We start from the raw sequence: 21,325 nt of genomic DNA on the forward strand, positions 1-21,325 counted from the left end.
ATGATCACACACAACACACACAACTAAAACATTCAATTAGGAAATGACATCAAACTAAACTATTAGCATTAAATTAGCATGGAGGAAAAGCCTTATGAGCGAGAGGAAATCTCTTATAATCAGTGTTTATGTCAGCAATGCGGGGATAGAAACAGACCCAAATGCAGGATAGCTAAAATAATCTGAATTTATTAACTAAGGAACACGTGTGCAGAGGCGGGGAGGAGGAGACAAGGGCGGGGCAGACACGTGAACACAGAACATAAACAAAAGTATGTGGCCAAAGTCTGGGCTGGATCCTGACAGTTTATAATGATTTATAATCCCACTCTCAGTGTTTATATTAATTATAATCCCACACTCAGGTGTATATAATGATTTATAATCCCACTCTCAGGGTTTATAATGATTTATAATCCCACTCTTAGTGTTTATAATGATTTATAATCCCACTCTCAATGTTTATAATGATTTATAATCTCACTCTTAGTGTTTATAATGATTTATAATCCCACTCTCAATGTTTATAATGATTTATAATCTCACTCTTAGTGTTTATAATGATTAATAACTCCACTCTCAGTTTTTATAATTATTTATAATCTCACTCTCAATGTTTATAATGATTTATATTCCCACTCTCTGTGTTTACAATGATTTATAATCCCACTGTCAGTGTTCATAACGATTTATAATCCCGCTCTTTTTTCAGTCTGGTTCCTCTCAAGGTTTCTTCCTCATAACATTAAAATTTTAATATTTGTCATTTTTATTCTGAATATTTTTGTATTTCTGTAAAGTTGCTTTAAGACAATCTCTTTTTTAAGACATTGCATAGACTAAAAGTGCTATGAATAAAATCTCCTCTCATGTGGAAATTGTCAGGGTATAGCCTGGACTTTTTGCCATGTGTATTTTGTTTACATTTCGTGTTCACGTGTTTCGGCCCCACCCTTGTCTAAATCCTTCCCGCTTCACCCCACCTGTTCCTCATGTATCCAATTGTCTCCCCTTTTTATTCCGGCCACAATGCCTTGGGCAGCACAGAAAGAATCTGTTTCGTTTGTCAAATCAAAATCAAATTTATTTGTCACATACACATACATACAGGGTACGACATGCAGTGAAATGTTTTATGCAACTGTCCGGTATAAGAATAAAAAGTATAAAAAAAGCAAAAAATAGAGTAACATAATAAAATAATAAAAAAGTATAAACTATATAAGAAAACTATATTAAAAACTATATAAAAATATGAAAATGTAAAAGGAGAAATAATGTATATACATATGCATAAATATACATATACATAAATGTGTATGGTTTTTAAATATTGTCCTTAAAGTGTCCAGGTGCAGTATGGTGTGTATAGAGTGTATAAAGTGTATAAAGTGGCACTGTGCTGTGCAAGTCCAGAGTTAAAGTGACAGTGACAGTCCAGAATTAAAGTGTCAGTGGGGATGGAGAGAGAGGTCCAGTACTAGATCCTGGGTGTTTCCTGGTTTAAACTCTGAATGGCCTGCGGAAAGAAGCTTCTCCTCATCCTCTCTGTGTTTGCTTTCATGGAGCGGAATCGTTTCCCTGAAAGCAACAAAGAAAAGAGTCCATTGTTGGGATGTCTGAGATTCTTTACAATCTTCCTGGCCCTGGTCTTGCACCGCATGCTGTAGATGTCCTGCAGGTCAGGGAGCTCGGTGTGGATGGTACGTTCAGCTGACCGCACCACCCTCTGGAGGGCTCGCCTGTCCTGCACGGTGCTACCCTTCAGAATGCTCTCAATGGTGCAGGTGTAAGTCTTTAGCACCTGAGAGGGTAGTTTGCAGTCCCTAAAGCGTCTCAGGTGGTACAGACGCTGCCGGGCATTCTTCACCAGGGTGCTGATGTGACAGAACCAAGACAGGTCCTGTGTGATGTGAACACCTAGGTAAGTGTCCACTCTCTCTACTGGGGTCCCGTTGATGTTTAACGGTTGGTATGACCGCTCCTGCTTTGTGCTGAAGTCCACTATCAACTCTTTAGTCTTGCTGATGTTCAGGAGAAGATTGTTCAGAGAGAAGATTAAGAAGATCTCTGCAGGTTTTTAGTCTCCTGTAGGTAGGTCGTCTCATCGTTGTTGATCAGGCCCACCACAACAGTGTCGTCAGCAAACTTGATGATGGTGGTGGAGTTGGAAGTGGCCACACAGTCATAAGTGTACATTGAGTACAGCAGGGGGCTCAGAACACAACCCTGGGGGGCTCCAGTGCTGAGGGTGAGGGAGGATGATGTGTGTTTGCCCACCCGTACGGCTTGTGGTCTGTCTGTCAGGAAGTTGGAGATCCAGTGACACAGTGGCAGGCTGAGTCCCAGGACCTCCAACTTTGAGGTGAGCGTGGAGGGAATTATGGTGTTAGACGCTGAACTGTAGTCCACAAACAGCATTTTTGCATAATTCCCTTTTCTGCAGTCCAGGTGGCTCATCATGGTGTGGAGAAGATGAGCAATGGCGTCCTCAGTAGAGCGGTTCTGGCGGTACGAGAACTGTAGTGGATCCAGTGTGTCTGGTAGTGATGCAGTGATGAAGTCTCTTGAAGCGCTTCATCACTACTGAGGTCAGAGCTACATGGCAGTAGTCGTTGAGGCAGGCAGGCTGGGGTTTCTTTGGGACAGGAACAATGGTGGACTGTTTAAAGCATGAGGGGACAATAGACTGTGCCAGTGAGAGGTTGAATAGAGAGGTTGAACCTCCCTCTGAACTGGAGCTTCCTGTTTCAAACTTTGTTTGTAAACAGGCATGAGGAAGATGGGGCATGGTCCGATTTCCCAAACGGTGGACGTGATTATGCCTTGTAGCTGTTTTTGAACAGTCTGTAGCAGTGGTCCAGTGTCCTTTCGCCCCTGGTGGGGCAGGTTAGGGTTAGGGTTAGAGTTAGGGTCTACTAACCCTAACCCTAGGGCTGCTGAAAGTTCGGTAGTTCGCGTTTGAGGTTGGCACTATTAAAGTCTCCGACCACAATGAGCACAGCGTCCTGATGCTGTCCCATACTGCAGTGTCCGTGTCCGCTTGAAGTGGAATATGACTATGCACTGACTCATAGCACTGACTATGACCGAGATGAATTCCCGAGGTAAACAGAAGGGCCAACATTTGATGGTCAGTAGCTCCAGATTTGGTGTGCAGGAGCGTGTAAGAGGAACGATGCTCGCGCTGTCGCACCAATGGTTGTTCACAATCAGACACACTCCACCTCCCCTTGACTTCCCCGACTCCAGTGTTATGTCCATGCAATAAACCGACTGGACGTTGGCTAACAGGATACTAGGCAAGGGAGCGCAGTGTGTGCGTCCCCTTAGCCTTTTCCTGACGCTGGCTCGTTTCCCTCGTGGACGCCGATGTGGGTCGCACCCTTTGTTCCCCCTCAGGATCTCGCTCGGCCAGCATGGGTCCAAGTTTAAAAACAAGTCTGTTGTACATCAATAGATATAAGAGTGTCTCTGTCATACCTAATGATGTCTTCTATAAATAAAACTGTATCTATATAAATAAATATATAAAATAAACAAAAGTCAAAGTGTAACCGGAGCAGAAGCGACAGCAGCCGACCTCACCGGTGCCATCTTTAATCATTGTCTGTCGAGTCTCAGTTTTCTTTTTCCCAGTGTTTGCCGGTTTTGTTTTTTTGTGTTTTTATGAAATGAATCATATTTAGTGGGCCTAAATTTATCCACTAAAAGACACCCCCACTCAGAAAGACACCCCCACTCAGAAAGACACCCCCACTTTCTGACAGAAATATAATAACTTTTCACAGACCTTAAAAATATTCATAATATTATCCACAAATAACATACCATAATTTGTCTGAGTTTAGTAATAGACAGAACACAAATTTCAGCGTGATATATTGTGGTTACATCAAACGATCAGACAGGGGTGCTGGACTTAACTATGCTCCTCACACAAGTCCATATCAGTGACCGAGGCACATCACTGTTTTAGACAAACCTCGTCCCCAAATGCTTAACTCACATAGTTAAAGAAATAAATAAATAGCATTTAACTCTGAATACAGATGTGTGTAATTTCATGATTAAATACTCACTGCACGCTGAATAACAATAGCAAATTTCATAAACTTTTCTGCATAAAAACACATAACTATGTGTAATTATGGATCACAAAGAATACTATAAAATGTCTAGCACTGCAGAAAGAGTTATAACTTAGAACAACATAACACACATTAGTTGCTTTAAAATGATTCCTAAAGCTACAGATGGGTGTTAGAGCGGAAACTCACTTGCATTTCAAAAGGACGATTGAGATAAATATCTTCTGCTTATTTATAATATTGGACACATATCCACACTTCAGGACAACTTAAAAAAAAACTCTTTGTATAAAGCAGACATGCGTTCACCAGAGGGAATGTGAAGTCAAAGTTATTGGGATTGTTCACAAATACTAGTTGTACAAGAGTTAAAGAGTTAAAAAAAAAAAAGAGACATTACTTACTGTATAAGAACACACACACACTCTTACCTTGCCACAAAGCTCAGTATGTGAGCTCGGATCAGCATTCCTGCTTTTGTCCGCACCTCATCACGCTCTTGCTCCAGGTTCTGCTCCAACAATTCTTTCATAAAGACCTGAGAGAGAAAGAGAGAGAAACGGATAGAGAAATAGACAGATGACAGATGAGAGAGAGCGAGCAAGAGAGAGAGAGAGAGAGAGAGAGAGAGAGACAGAGAGAGAGAGACAGAGAGAGAGAAAGATTGTGTGAAGAAAGAATCTAAGCTTCCATTGTGAAGTGTGACTTCCTGTTTTACCAGAAGGACTGGCTGTTGGCCAGAAACAAGTCCAACCCCAAATCCCCGACACCCCCGACAGCCCTCTCTAACCCAGGCTTTCTATTTCAAACCCGGTAGGCAAGAACAGTGATACTGTAAATGTCTGGTATTTCATTAACCCTGTCCTGTCTAAGATTTCTTTATCATGAATTCAGAGCTCACAGACTGTATCCCAAATGCCTCATACTCCCTACACCCTACTCCTTAATCCATGTGTTGTGTGATCATCAGTCTACTGTCTGTCTTCTGCCAAACCAGACACCCTTATCAGTATGCACAAATTCACCATATTCACTCCTCTTTGGTTCTCTTCCTATACCTGCTCTCTCATTGAGGACATATCCTGTACCCACACTTTTAGTGAGGACATATCCTGTACCCACACTCTCTCAGTGAGGACATATCCTGTACCCACACTCTCTCAGTGAGGACATATCCTGTACCCACACTTTTAGTGAGGACATATCCCGTACCCACACTTTTAGTGAGGACATATCCTGTACCCACACTCTCTCAGTGAGGTCGTATCCCGTACCCACACTTTTAGTGAGGTCATATCACGTACCCACACCCGCTCTTTATTGCCCCATTACTTTCACCTTTATTTCCACTGTAGAAGAACAATGAGATATCTTTTGGACCAGATAAGGATATCATATATCATTGCTGCTTTCCTTTTATTCACATTTGATTAAAACACTTATGCCCACTAACAGTGGACCCCACATACATGAAAGCATTTATCACACCACACTCTCCAAAATTTCTCCTGGCCTTTAGCACCCGCTCAATGTCAATGTCTGCTGGAATTTGGTTCCAGCTGTTTGTGACTCACAAACATTCACCACATTCAAAGCACTTCATGTTCCCTGTACTGGCATAGATCATGTACGATTCCGGCTATTATTTTACTCACATATTGAATAATGCATTTAGCTGAAAAAATAAGTTAAATTATAGAGAAAAAAGAAAACAGCAATCTCACACTCCCAGCTTGCACAGAGAGAGAGAGAGAGAGATAGAGAGAGAGAGAGAGAGAAAGAGAGAGAGAGAGCACTAAGAGCTAATTCAGAAGTCCCCAGGGATGGGAGAGTCTCTGCTGTTCTGTGATACATGTATGTAATTAAAATTTATATCCTGAATTTATATATTTCTGTAAAGCTGCTTTGTGATATTGTCAATGTTAAAAGCTACACAAATAAAGGAGAACTGAATTTTCTATTAAAACCACTGAGAGGTGCAGTTGCAAATCATAGTTTTACATTAATGTGTACAATTTTGTGTGTGTGTGTGGGGGGGGGGGGGGGGTGTTTTACCTTTGTCTTTCCAACTTGCCACTCTTTCTTGGATGTATCAAACACTGTGAGGAGATCATTACATTTTCTCCGGTCTTCTCCATCTGTGATCCTTTTAGCTCTCAGAAGCTCACGGTATCTGTTATAAAAACACAAACACACACATACGATGAATGACAAGAACACAGACGACCTTTTGATACCTTTTGAAAAAACATTATGTAGCCATTAATGATGTTCTACTCATCCACTGTGGTGAAAAATTAAGCAGAACCAGAACCACACATTCTCCTTGGTCCTGTTCTACACAGTTTGATTTCAGTAAGTGTTGTAGGCCACATAGTAGTGTGTGGGGTGTGTGTGTGTGTCTCACCGGTGGAGAAAGTCACTGAAGGTTCTGCGTACAGGGAACCCAGCTCTGCGGATCTTCACTGTTTCCAACATGCCAGAGTACTGCAACTGGTTCAGAACCACTTCCGGGTCAAACTTATTAGCATGCTGAATGACACACAAAGTGTTTTTCATTATGACACTAAATTAAAAACTCCAGTGTTGTGCAGAGATAAATACTTATTAAAGACACTGTATACTATAATGTACTACGTGTTACTTCACTGCAGTGTACCACAGCCCACTAGGGAACACTCTTCCCCTTCCTCTGCACCATGTACACTACAGACTTCAGTACAGCTCGGATCTCTGCCTGTGCCTGTGGTGCTCAGGTAGATCAGGGATGGACAGAACAAGGAGTACAGGAACCTGGTCAACAACTTTGTGGTGAGGGAAAAACCATCTGCTTCCTAATGTGATGTAATATTTAAATTTCCCTCTGGGATCAACAATCTCTCTATCTGATCTACAATATACTACATCATGTATTTCCTACATCACACTGTACTACACTATACATTACTGTAGATTACTAATCTACACCTTACTGTACAATACTTTATATATATAATACATACAATACATTTACTATATATATATTAATACACACTGTACTGTACTAAACAAGTTTTTAAATCATTTATATGGTTCAATAATTCTATACTATTATTTGTAATATTCTCTGTGTGCATTTTTTAATTAATTTAGTTTCAGGTTAGGAGAATTGTGTGTGTGTGTGTGTGTGTTTTCTGCTTCTTGCTGTGGCAGCAGTGGGCAGCGGTGACCTTTAAACTTTGGGTTTGAGCTACAGGAATGTTCAATTACATACAGCCTCGTCATTCTCAGCGCTGATCTGGAAGTCACTCTGAAACACTGCGGCTTTGTTTTACACACACAAACACACACACAAACACACACACACACAAACACACACACAAACACACACAAACACACACACAAACACACACACACACACACAAACACACACACAAACACACACAAACACAAACACATACACACACACACAAACACAAACACACACACATACACACACACACACACACAAACACACACACAAACACACACAAACACAAACACATACACACACCTACACACACTTACTCACACACAAACACAAACAAACACACACACACACAAACACACACACACACACACACACATACACACACAAACACACACACAAACACACACAAACACAAACACATACACACCTACACACAAACACACACACACACACATACACACACACATATATACAATGCTGACATTTGGAGCTTTGTTTATCACACTGAATGCTTTCAGTGTTTTCAGGTTTTCCTCCTGCAGCTCTATGGTGCAGGATAAAGACAACTGAATGCTCAGAAAACTTTTCACTTTTACACCCTGATGTAAAGTTTTCTTATTCAACATCAGAAAAAAGTAACGTGGTAATTCTTCCTATTCAATTAAACTCAACCTTGTGTATTACAAAAGTGTTTTTTAGAATCTTATAACATTTCACAATGGTTTAGATCCATTGAGACTTTTCCCCTCAGTCATCACAACTCTTCAAAGTTTACTAGTTTACTCTGATGGTCCTAGTTTCTTAAAGAGCTTGTAGTCAAGGTTCCCCTTTGTTTTTTCTAGACCATGAAGCTCATTAAGGTTGTTAATAAGATGATCATGTGCCTTTGTATTGATCCCCCTTTCCCATGCACTCAGTTCCTCAGACTAACCCTACATAGGGACCTACATCCACCTCGAGTGGAGAAAGAAGACTGACCTTGTAGACTGAGAATAATGAAGGCTCACCTTCTCCATGTTGGGTTTAATGCAGCGCACAAAGAAAGGATTAGAGGCACTTAAAGTAGCCATTAGTGCATGAAGAGAGTCCTGAAACACACACACACACACACACACACACACACACACACACACACACACACACACATACACACACACAATGTTACAAATATCAGAATTGAAATGAATCACCGTTTTGCCTTACTAGTGAGTGGTTGGGGTTGTGGTGTTCTGTGGTGGTGTATAGAGGGTTTTGTGTGTTTGTGTGGGGGAGGAGGGGGGTGGGTTAGGGGTTTGTATGTAATACACACCCTAAACTGAGAGCTGACGGTTGGCTTGCGTCGATTTGTTCCCATCTTAAGTGTGTCATCTCCATTCCTGCTGCCCACATACTCAAACAGATCATAGATGAAGTCCAACCTGCAACACACACACATACACATCAGCACAAGGGGTTTTATGGTCTGTTGATACCTAAGGAAGTATCTAAAACTTTACTTACTTGCTGTCCTTCAACATGTTGAGAATGTCGTCTCTGAAAGTGTCTCGGTTCTTCTCCAGAACACCTCTCACATCATAGAGAACCTTGCACGCACACACATTGGCTTATCTGAACACTTTCATTGCCGCTGATGTGTGTGTGTGTGTGTGTGTATATGTGTGTAATTACCTCTCCAGCATAGTGTTTGATTCCAAACTGGTGGTCTGTAACTCTGGGTTTGATGTAATATGGATTTGTCTGAAAACAAATAACACAGTTCTAACGTGTGTATGTATCACACCAGTGTGAAGAGTCATTAATGTTACAATATCACTGGTGTGTGTGTGTGTGTGTGTGTGTGTCTGTGTGTGCGACATACAGCATGCCGGCTGTGTAATTTCTCCAGCAGTGTGTAGTCGGTGCCTTTGGGGAAACGACTCTCCTCATTGACCAGAGCCAGTAAACCCAGTTTCTAACAGAGATAAATGTTGTCACTATTAAACATTTTTCCCTTAATCACAGTAACTGACACTACATCACAACAAAGAACACTAAACTTTACACCATCATTTACCAATAAACACTACAATCATGATAAACCCTAGAAAAAGTAACACTTGAATTATAAAGTTGTTACACAATGAAGACTCAATCTTACTGCAGGGGTTACTGGGAGAATTTAATACCTTTTCAATAAGATCAAGGCATTCAGCGTTGTCCATCCAGTCAATTGCCTCCCACTCTATTCCCTCCCTGTAGTACACAATCACACACACACACACACATTATGGCAATAAAACAGTAGATTCCATACAGCAGTACAGAACACAGTGGTGCACAGATTAACACATTCTTCAATATAAACCAAATGAAAACAACTTATAAACAAACTCAATATAAACAACTATATAAAAATACTACAGCGTGCAGTCAGCAGTTATAAAGTGCACAAAATCAATATCTCTATCATCCCTTCTATGACAATGCTTTTAAAACAACATCAATAACAACAACAAAAACATTACTCATAGGTAGACTTAGTGCATTTTATTAGATTATTAGCAGTAGGTTTTACTGAGCATGTTCAAGACTCTTCTGGAGACTCTTCTGTTTCTTCAGTGAAACCCAACAGCTTTTATTATGTATTTTTTGACGAGTGCACTGTTACATAATCAGCCATAACATTAAAACCTTAGACGGGTGAAGTGAATAACTTTGATTAGCTCATTGTCACCTGTCGTAGGGTGTGATATGTTCGCCAAATGAACAATCAGTTCTTAAAGTTCATGCAAACATTTCAGGAACATGACAGAAAGGTGTTCAGGAACATGACAGAAAGGTCTTCCGGAACATGACAGAAAGGTGTTCAGGAACATGACAGAAAGGTGTTCAGGAACATGACAGAAAGGTGTTCAGGAACATGACAGAAAGGTGTTCAGGAACATGACAGAAATGTGTTCAGGAACATGACAGAAAGGTGTTCAGGAACATGACAGAAATGTGTTCAGGAACATGACAGAAATGTGTTCAGGAACATGACAGAAAGGTGTTCTAGGTGTTGACTTGTCCTCCAAATTACCCAGATCATGACTGTGGAATGTGCTGGACAGAAGTCCATATGGGGTCTGGTGGAGTCCATGCCTTGACAATTCATAGCTGTTTTGGAGGAACAGCTAGATAATATTTTGCAGGTGGTTGTCATGTTATGGAAGGTTTGGATTAAGCCACTTGTAGGTGAGAATAATAGAATGTTTCTGAGCAAAGTGAGCCATTAGAAAAGAAGAAAAGTATAATGAATGGGCAGACACACTGAGATTAATATAACTCTTATTCATCTAACTTCTGAATAATTCTCTAGTTACATCTGAGGTCTGAAAATTGATTTTAGTATAAAAATTTAATCAAATTGTTTAGTTTTTATTTATTTCACTGACCTGTTGTACTCCAACTGCTCCAGAGAGAAGATGTGTTTATTAAAATACTCCTGAAGCTTCTCATTAGCATAGTTAATGTTAAACTGCTCAAAACGGTTCACCTGAAAATAACAAACATGTTTTAGAATACACTCTTCAGGTATTAAACACACACACATAAACACCACACACACCTTAAAGTTTTCAAAGCCAAAGATGTCCAGGATTCCAATGCATTTAAAATCTTCCTTTCCTTTGATCCTTTGATTAATTCGAGTTATGATCCAATAAAAACACTGAGAGTAAAGTGCCATGGCAACTGAGTCCCGGGAGTCAAGTGCCTGAGGAGTGCATGATGAACATACAACACACACTACATTAAAATGGATGCTGCAAAACATAATGTGTGTCAGTGTGTGTTTTTTTTCACCTGTTCCACAGTTAGTGGTGAGCAGATCTCTTCTCCTCTCAGAAAGATAGATCGCTGAGTCAAAACTTCACACAACTGAAATGCATCCAATCCCAACAGCTCACAAACACTGCCGATTACTGTAAAACACACACAAACACAAACATTGACATACATCATGAACTAGTCAGAAAACATCAGAAAGAGATGAAAAGCTTATTTAAGTTAATATCCTGTTTAACTGTTTAAAAATTGAGAGAGAGAGAGAGAGAGAGAGAGAGAGAGAGAGAGTGTGTGTGTGTGTGTCTGTGGACTTTCACTACCTCAGACCATCAGGACAACTTTAATAATTGTAAAAGTGTTTATAAACACCCAGCTCACACTGAGCAGCACTGGATGAAGCGTGAGAAACGGGTGGTACAGGTTTATTGTTCTCATGGAGATGGTGACAAGATCTCCTCTTGTCTCATTTAACCATCTCCTGTTTTCATGCCATTTCTGTTACCTCTCCAATCAACCTAGTTATCATTGTTGTCTACCACCCTCCTGGTCCCCTAGGAGACTTCCTAGAAGAAATGGACACACTGCTTAGTGCTTTCCCTTCTGATAGCTCCCCTCTGCTTGGTGATTTCAACCTCTCCTCTGACAAGCTTCAATCTTCTTCCCTCCTGTCTCTTCTCGACTCATTCATCCTCACACTCAGAAGCTACATCCCCACACACAAAGGAGACAATGTCCTGGACCTGGTTTTCACCCGTCCTTCTCCAGCTACAGACGTGACTGCTACCCCACTACACATCTCCGATCATCACCTGGTATCCTTCACCATCACTCTCCCTATCATACCTAAAACTATCTCTCACCCCCTCTCTCTTACCCGCCACAACCTTCACTCTGTCTCCCCTTCTTCTGTAGCTTCTGGCACTCTTTCATCTCTTCCTGATCCTGAGTCTTTTTCCTCACTACACTTGGCCACAGATACTTTCCTCTCATCTCTTTCTTCAACCATGGACTTTCTCTGCTCTCTGTCCACTAAACCCAAGAAAACTTCTTGTTCTGCTTCTTGGCTTTCAGATGTGCTGCGCAACAATCGAAGAATGCTAAGACCCTCTGAGAGAAAGTGGAAGAAATCTCAAATTGATGAAGATCTTGATTCTTACTGAACACTCCTGGCCAAATTTTCCTCAGATGTGACTTCTGCCAAGACTTCCTTCTACAAGGAAAAGCTTGAAGCTTCGTCACACGACCCTCGGAAGCTCCACAACATCATCTCATCTCTGCTCAACCCCCCGGCTCCTCCTCCTTCATCCTCCCTGACTGCAGAAGACTTTGCTTCTTTCTACCAGAAGAAGATTTATGGAAATCTGCTGGACCTTCACTTCAGCCCAGACTGAACTTACATCCCAGAGTATGGATTCCCCACTCCTTCATTGTCACATTTCTCAACCGTAGTAGCAGAAGAGATTTTACAACTCATCCAGTCTTGCAATCCTACCGCCTGCCCATTGGATCCACTCCCTTCCACTATGCTCCAGACCATCTCGCAAAACTTTCTGCCCTTCATTACCACTATCATCAATAGATCCATAGCATCTGGTCAGGTACCAATTACCTTAAAGAGAGCAAGGGTTATTCCCATCCTAAAGAAACCCGCTCTGGATCCATCAGACATCAGTAACTACAGACCGGTATCACTTCTCTCGTTTCTTTCAAAAATTCTTGAATTCATTGTCTATAACCAACTGTCTGTCTATCTCTCACAGAACAACCTCCAAGATCCCAACAGTCTGGCTTTAAAGCAGCTCATTCCACAGACACAGCCCTTTTGGATGTCTCTGAGAAACTACATGCTGCTAGATCAGCCAAACTGTCATCCGTCCTTATCCTCCTTGACCTTTCAGCAGCGTTTGATACGGTCAACCACAAGACTCTCTTATCCACCCTCAGGAGTCTTGGGATTTGCGGATCAGCTTGGGAATGGTTTGCTTCCTACCTTGAAGGACGCTCATAACAGGTAACATGGAGGGGAGTGACATCTGCTCCACACAGACTCTCCACTGGTGTCCCACAGGGCTCAGTACTTGGTCCTCTTCTTTTCTCCCTGTATACTCACTCTCTTGGTGAAGTTATTTCCTCACACAGGTGTTCTTACCACTGCTATGCTGATGATACATATAGAAGATTTATATAATAAAACTTATCTTCTCTTGGTGGCTCAGATACCACAGCTTCTGATCTGAAATGTCATTGTTGATGTCGGCTCATCAGTTAAAGCTCAATCCTTACAAAACTGAACTGCTGTTCATCCCAGGTGATTCATCCCCAGGTCATGACCTTGCTATATCCTTGCACAACGATCTGATCTCCCCTTCAGCCACAGCTCACAACCTTGGGGTAACCATGGACAATCAACTGTCTTTTTCCTCTCATGTTGTTAATGTGACTCGCTCATGTTGGTTTCTTCTCTACAACATTAGAAGGATTCGGCCATTTTTGTCCACACAGGCTGCTCAGGTACTTGTTCAGTCTCTTGTCATTTCAACACTGGATTACTGTAACACACTGCTGGCAGGTCTACCTATGAACGCAATTCGTCCTCTGCAAATGATCCAAAATGCAGCTGCATGGCTTGTTTTCAACCTGCCAAAGATCTTTACACCAGTTCACTGCGGCACTCCTCCACTGGCTTCCGTTAGCTGCAGGCATCAGATTCAAAACTCTGATGCTTGCCTACAAAGCCAAAATGGACCAGCTCCCTCTTACCTCAACAGCACTGCTCCACTGGTCCCACCATCTCTCAGGGTAAGAGACAAGTATACAACACGACTATATTCTGTTCTGGCACTAAGGTGGTGGAATGAACTTCCCCTAGGGGTTTGGACAGCTGAGTCACTGGCTATTTTCAAATGACAGTTGAAGACCTACTTATTCATGAAGTGAATTCACTTCAACTATCACTTTCTTCCCTGTTTGATGTATTTAAAAATAAAAATAAAAAATAAAAATTTGAACAGTGTTTTTTCGACTCATGGTATCTTAAAGGTGCCCTGCCACACGTATTTCATTACTTTTGTGGTAATGTCTGAAGTTTACCATGGACTCTGTAACTTTTTTTTGTGGAAAAAATGCCTTGGTTCCCTTGTTTCAAGCCATTCTATTGTGGTATAGAAAGCCTGCAGGAAGACTCAGCCCGATTTGCGCCAGTGCTCATGAATATTCAAAGCTATGCTGAGCTATGATTGAGCTATGCTGCTTGGGTCCGATTGGCTAACCGCTAGAATATGAGAGCATGACTATTCATTCACCCAGCACAATAAGTAGCCTAGGCTAGAGGAAATTTGTTTACAATCACCTTGAATTGCGGCAGAACGGCTTCTTCACAAGCCCGTTGACGTTCAGCCATCCTTGCTGTGTAGGAAACTCACTGAGCTCCACGAATACTGTGGGCGCGGTCTCAAGTGGGAGAGCTCATGAATAGTAATGAGCTCGATCATTACTACGTCACACTGAGCAGCTTTTCCAACTGACCTGATTTCTCCCCTTATTTCTTTTAAGTGGCTAGAACTGACCGGGGAGTTAACAGTTCGTTTTCACATTCACGACACAACACAAACACATATGGACCTAACACATATCAAAAAATACAAGTAAAAACGGTTTTGTGTGGAAGGGCACCTTTAAGTCTGTAACCTAGTGAACCAGAGTTAATGTATTTAATGATAGAGACTTAAAAGCACTTTTGTACGTTGCTCTGGATAAAAGAGGAGTCTGCTAAAATCTGTAAATGGAAATGTAAGCATCGTTCCCTGAGAGAACAGAACACCTCTTCTTCCTCACTTCTCATTCCTCATTCCTCCACTGTAATGTGACTGTGGTGGCAGTAACACACACACACAAACAAAATGTACTGACCTCCTTTAGACGTTATTTGAGCGCCCCCTGCTGTCATGAACTCAATGTTGCCGATGTGTAAAACTCCAGACAGAATTTTAAACACATCACGGATTTCTTCCTCTCTAAACTCCATCACCTTTAGAGCAGTCTGGACACAGACACACACACACACACACACACACACACACCATTGCATTTGATTATACAAAAAAAGAATAAACCTTCCTCCGCTCGACCCTCAAATCAAATCAAATCAAAATTTATTTGTCACATACACATACATACAGAGTACGACAAGCAGTGAAATGCTCCCTCTAGTGCCATCTAGTGGTGCTGTGATTAAAAACACAACCATTGAAACTAACTTTCATAGAAGTCATTCTGCAAAAAGAAAATAATCAACAGTGGAACAGTGTAATAAAAATAATTTATTAAAATATATCATTAACAGTGGATAAGTTCACATTAATATTATAGAATATATATATATTTACATTTAAATTTAGATCCAAAGATTAAATTAGAGCCAAAGTTTGCACAAGTTCTTTTTTTTATACAATATCTTTTTTAACAATCTGCTGTCCACATCCTTGTGAATAAGCTGTTGTTATAGAAATGATAACATATCAGATTGAGTGCATTTAATATAAACCTGCACTATTGTCATAGAGAATTAATATGTGGTGTAAGAACAGTGCAGTTGTGGTAGTAAGATAGGATTAACTATAAAATATAGACAAACTCCCAAAAGTGCACCTACTGAATTAGAATTATATACAAATAGAAGACGAATGTGTCTCACCATCACACTGAGGAAGAGCTGTTTATCATCCAGACTTCCATCCTGAACACACCCTGACTGCCTGAGGTAGTGATAATCCTCAGGAGAATCCAGCAGGAGATACGTGTCTTCACACACAAACACACACATATGAGTATTTACATTAAATACAGGTTGAAATGGATTTTATCAGTTTGCAGATCTGTCCACAGGATGGCACCTATGAGAGAAAGTCCATCAGAGCCACTGTACAAATACTGAATACACAGAACACCATCTTTAATGTCATGAAAAAGAAATAATCCAGTGGTGTAGTGAGAAATCGACACCAAACAGATCGACCTGATGAAAGAAACAGAGTGAGACAACAATTTTATCTAAATAGTTGCATCACCACCAATCCCCACGGGGCAGGGTGAAGGTCTTAAAATCCAACTTTAGAAAAAGGAGAGCAGAAATATCAAGGCCTTTCAGGTTTGTACTTAGTAGTTCTTGGTGACTTAAACTGGATCTTCTGCAGCTGATGAATTTAAAGCTCATTGTGATGCACTGGTTTATATTTTAAGTCCTGCCTCCCTTTTGAGGTAAAAAGGGTAATTGCCTCCATTGTAATGTCTGTGCTAGACGGTGATAATGTGATATATATTTAGGCATCTTCTCAGTGTTTACATGCTCTGGACTCCATTGAGCATGTAGCACTCAGACTCAACACATGTCTGTGCAAACATACAGGAATCTGCAGCCGTCGGTCTCGAGCATTCTTCATACTGTCTGTTCCATTGGTGCAACTGGGAAACAGGATATTAAATGTGCTTTTAAAGTGATTTTTCTAAATGATGGAATAACTAATTTAACTTATTTGATATTTAATCGATGGGTTGGCACTCCATCCAGGGTGTATCCTGCCTTGATGCCCGAAGACGCCTGAGATTGGCACAGGCTCCCCGTGACCCGAGGTAGTTCGGATAAGCGGTAGAAAATGAATGAGTGTGAGTGATATTTTATCTGGTAGAATAAAAGGTTAAAAAACAGTAAATTAGTGTAAGTCTACAGGAACATTCTGTCTAATAATTAACAGAGAAATGCATCATAAAGCAGGACAATAATACTAACATAAAACTGAGCAGCACTTCTCAGAGTCTGATCTCATAAATGTCTCCAATGTATAGCGGAAAAAAAAAAAAATATATATATATATATATATATATATATATATATATATATATATATATATATATATATATATATATATATATATATGTCTTGTTGTTCCAATACTTTCAGAAGAGATTGCTTGTCTTGTCCTGTAGACAACTAAGGGTTCTACAGCCAGACTGAAGTTCACATAGAGTCACAGAGTCACATAGATTAGTTGCTGCTTTAGAACCACTGACCGGTGTCCTCCCCCCCTCCCCCACCATAAAAAGACTCACCTCTTTGGTGTTTATCAGCTCCAGACAACAATGAGTAAAATATGTGATAGTTTCTCTCTCTTGGATTCTGCCGAACAACCCGATTCTGAAAAACAACCCCACCAGAATGAATCACAGAATATTAAATGTGTAGTTCAATAAGACGCAGACGTTTTCTATTAATAACTTCTTGACAACTGAAAGTTCTGTCTGAGTGAAAAACTTCATTTTTAATCAACAGAATTAGGAAATGTAGGACCTGAAGCTATAAACATACCTTACAAACAAATAAAGTGCACTGAAAAATAAATAATATAAAACAAAGAACCTTCTCGAGGAGGTAGTGAGTGATGCAGCCTCCCTGAATGTTTCCGCTTTGAGAGAAGTGCAACTGGATAAACTTCCCAAAGCGACTTGAGTTGTTGTTGTACACTGTTTTAGCATTTCCAAATGCCTCCATTATGGGACTGAGAGAACACACACACACACACACACAAACACACACACACACACTGTGTTTGAACATTATGTTCTATGTTTCTGTGTGTGTGTGTGTGTGTGTGTGTGTGTGTGTGTGTGTGTGTGAGTGTTACCTGCTCTGTATAATGGCCTGTTCCACTCTGTTGGATCTCTCACACACTGCAGCTTCTGATGAACCTTGACTCTTTATAGAAAGAAAGTTCAGTAGCAGCTTTGTACTCTCTGTCTTGCCAGCACCGCTCTCTCCACTGTGCACACACACACACATAACATATACACACATATGTATGAAAGGGTCAGCGTGAGTGCAGTTTTCATTACAACTGAAAGTTAATATCAGCTGATTAATTATGTGGAATCAGGTATGTTTTGTGTCTCAGTGCTTTGTGAATTAGATTAGACACCCCTGCTGTAGGGGGAAGGCAGAACCTTTAGCATGTAGGGAGTACATTACCTGATGAGTACACACTGGCTGTCAGCTCTCTTCCACAGGCAGCGGTAGCACTCGTTAGCAAGGGCATAGATGTGAGGAGGAAGTTCACCCAGCTGGCATTTACTGTAAAGCTGTACAGCCTCACCATCATACAGGCCGTGGATCTGCTTATAGGGATTTACTGCAGCCAGGATGGAGCCAATGTTCGTCTAAACACACACACACACACACACACACACACACACACACACACACACACACACACACACGTGAGCGCACACACACGCACACACACACACTGTTTGAACACTTCTGTCTAACATCTAATTTATCTTCCTGTCCTGGTTTTATTTTGGTTAATAATCAATAATCTCTGTGTAATGAGCTCAAATGGATCCATGCAGCACTGAAATCTCATTTTAATTGACCACAAAATGTACAGAAACTACATTAGGTATTGTATTTATAGACAGAACTATTGTTGACTTTAGGGATTCACTTATCACAAGATGGATGTGTGAAACGTAAGCTCTCGATCTGCATTGATGTCTCACAGTTAAAGTGAATCTAGTCTTGAGTTCTCCTTCTGATCAACTCCCAGCCCCTGCATCAGGTTGTGACAGTTTATGCCTCTGGTTTATGTCCTAATCTATTGCCCTTTGTCAACACTTACTCCAGAATCCTCTTTTTAGCCCCTATAGCCCTGTCCCACTCTCAGATAAAATATCAGTTTAAAGTAACATTTAAATTCCAGTCTTGAGTTCACCCCAGACCAAGTGTAATCCTAGTCAAAGTTCAGTCTAGAGTTTAACTCAGATTGTCAGAGTCAAGAGTTCATCCTGGGCCAAGTAGAAGTCTTAACTTCACCCAAGGATCAAATCCTAGTCTGGAGTTTAACCCAGATTAATTCTTTGTCTTAGTTTTACCCCCAGATTAAGTCCTAGTAAAGCTTAGAGGTCAGGTCAGATTTGCGATGAGCCTGAGCCTATGGATTAATCTAGCGGAGAACTCCAGTCTAGACCAATCTCAGTTTACACTATCATAATTCTTTGGTTTACCGACGCTGTGTTCACACTCCCTTTCAGTCCAGTCTGTCTTCAATTCACCCACATATCAAGTACTTGCAAAATTATAAAGATATATTTTTTTTTCTATACTCTGTTTCCTATTTTCAGTGTTGTTTGTTCTTCATCTTAGTTCTAAGATTTTCCTGTTGTTTGTTTTCTTTGTGAATAATGAATGCAGACTGACTTGACCTACAGCATTGACCTGTCAGGTTCTAATCATAGCCATGGAGTTGGATGCAACTTCAATTGAAGGGGATATGTGTGTGTGTGTGTGTGTCTTACATAGATGAGGTCTTTATGGTAACGGAGGTAGAGGTTGTGCATTATGGCCTGAGTGTTGAGCTCCGTGAGAGTCGATAAGTCCTCGACTCCATCAGATTTTACTCCCATTACCTACACAGACACGGAACAACAGAGTGAGGTTTAGGAATGTTATTTTTAATTCAAAAATATTAGTAGTAGTACATGCAGTAGCAATAATAACTAATAGTCTTTCTGATAGTGTTCGGGGCTCAGACACACTTTTTCCCAGTTTAAATGTAGCTTACAGACATATCTCTTTAGTCAGGTGTAATAATAATCTTGTGCTCTAGTACATCTGGTCAAATGCACATAATCATCTATTTCTAGCTAATGTTATGAACAGCAGCTACATTAATTCCTCTCCACTGCTTCTCTCTTTCTACCCATCACGAGGCATCCAGACATTGAACCAGCTCCGACTGTCTTCCATGTCATGAAGATTTAGGACCTTCACTGAGATGAAGGCGACTCTGTGAGGATCCTGAGACATCTAGAGATCTACCAGCTCCAGTTAGATACAGCTTCATGAAGTATTCAGACATACTAAGAGGAGATGTCAACTCCATGTGGTCTTTAAGGACAGACTGTCAGACTGTATATTTATAATCACACCCCCAGTGTCACCCAGATGAGGATGAGGTTCCCCTTTGAGTCTGGTTCCTCTCAAGGTTTCTTCCTTTACCATCTAAGGGAGTTTTTCCTCCCCACAGTCACCTGAGTCACCTCAGACTTGTTCATTGGGGATAAATACATACACATTTAAATATATCTAATATTAATCTTGAATTTTGTATTATATTAATCATAATATTATTCTTTATATTAACCTTTTGTTCTATGTTTATGTTCTGTAAAGCTGCTTTAAGACAATGTCACTTGTTAAAAGTGCTACACAAATAAACTTGAATTGAATTGAATTGAACTACAGATAGTAAATCTTATAAAACTTTACTTTTTGGTAATATTGTACATGATAAAGCCCATAAAGCTACAATGTGTTTGACTCCCTAAACAAGTAAGTGTGTGTGTGTGTGTGTGTGTGTGTTCGTGTTCTGATTTGTTGGACTGACTAATAGTTTCTCTAAGTGGTTAGACAGGCTTTCAGTGTATATAAGACATATATGACATCATATACTAAACAGTAAGTGGTCTGGATCAATTAATGAGCAAGCGGGAAATGACCTAATAACCCCAAACCCATCCCCACTCCCCCACTCCCCCACCTCCACATTGTCACGCCCTCTTGTTCAGCTCCAGAAAGGTGTTGAATGTGTGATAAGAACTGAAGCTTCTCTACAACTTATAAATGAAGGCCAAAATGGTATTAGCAGTATATAAATTTCCTCTAATTTATAACACACACCAAAATCTTTCCTGATTTCTTTATCTAGCTGTTTCTATTCTCTCTTAAAAGGATTCTAATTTTTCCTGTCTATCATTCTATTTTTATATTTACCCATATGTTAACACAGCTGTGTTCCCTACACACTACCCCTACACACTACCCCTGCAAACTACCCCTACACACTACCCCTACACACTACCCCTGCACACTACCCCTACACACTACCCCTACACACTACCATATTACACACTACCCCTACACACTACCTCTACACACTACCCCTACACACTACCTCTACACACTACCCCTACACACTACCCCTACACACTACCCCTGCTCACTACCCCTACACACTACCCCTGCTCACTACCCCTGCTCACTACCCCTACACACTACCCCTACACACTACCATATTACACACTACCCCTACACATTACCCCTACACACTACCCCTACACACTACCTCTACACACTACCCCTACACATTAC

General features: G+C 40.7%; 1 protein-coding gene across 2 annotated transcripts in view; it reads right to left on the reverse strand.

The window, feature by feature from the left end:
• myo10l3 (myosin X, like 3) overlaps positions 1–21,325 on the reverse strand; it is a 45,630-nt gene that overhangs the window by 13,007 nt on the left and 11,298 nt on the right. For both annotated transcript variants that reach the window (XM_060877155.1, XM_060877154.1), the window contains exons 2-20: positions 19,471–19,581; positions 18,143–18,330; positions 17,802–17,936; positions 17,537–17,675; positions 17,230–17,314; positions 15,818–15,924; positions 15,034–15,163; positions 11,143–11,261; positions 10,907–11,053; positions 10,734–10,834; positions 9,486–9,552; positions 9,179–9,271; positions 8,989–9,057; positions 8,821–8,903; positions 8,630–8,738; positions 8,328–8,408; positions 6,499–6,623; positions 6,147–6,264; positions 4,523–4,629 (exon numbers count right to left, since the gene is read on the reverse strand). In XM_060877155.1, coding sequence (XP_060733138.1) covers positions 4,523–4,629; positions 6,147–6,264; positions 6,499–6,623; positions 8,328–8,408; positions 8,630–8,738; positions 8,821–8,903; positions 8,989–9,057; positions 9,179–9,271; positions 9,486–9,552; positions 10,734–10,834; positions 10,907–11,053; positions 11,143–11,261; positions 15,034–15,163; positions 15,818–15,924; positions 17,230–17,314; positions 17,537–17,675; positions 17,802–17,936; positions 18,143–18,330; positions 19,471–19,581 — 2,114 coding nt within the window. The remainder of the gene's footprint in view (positions 1–4,522; positions 4,630–6,146; positions 6,265–6,498; positions 6,624–8,327; positions 8,409–8,629; positions 8,739–8,820; positions 8,904–8,988; positions 9,058–9,178; positions 9,272–9,485; positions 9,553–10,733; positions 10,835–10,906; positions 11,054–11,142; positions 11,262–15,033; positions 15,164–15,817; positions 15,925–17,229; positions 17,315–17,536; positions 17,676–17,801; positions 17,937–18,142; positions 18,331–19,470; positions 19,582–21,325) is intronic.

Source organism: Tachysurus vachellii, chromosome 8, assembly GCF_030014155.1.
Source record: "Tachysurus vachellii isolate PV-2020 chromosome 8, HZAU_Pvac_v1, whole genome shotgun sequence".
NCBI classification, from domain to species: domain Eukaryota; kingdom Metazoa; phylum Chordata; class Actinopteri; order Siluriformes; family Bagridae; genus Tachysurus; species Tachysurus vachellii.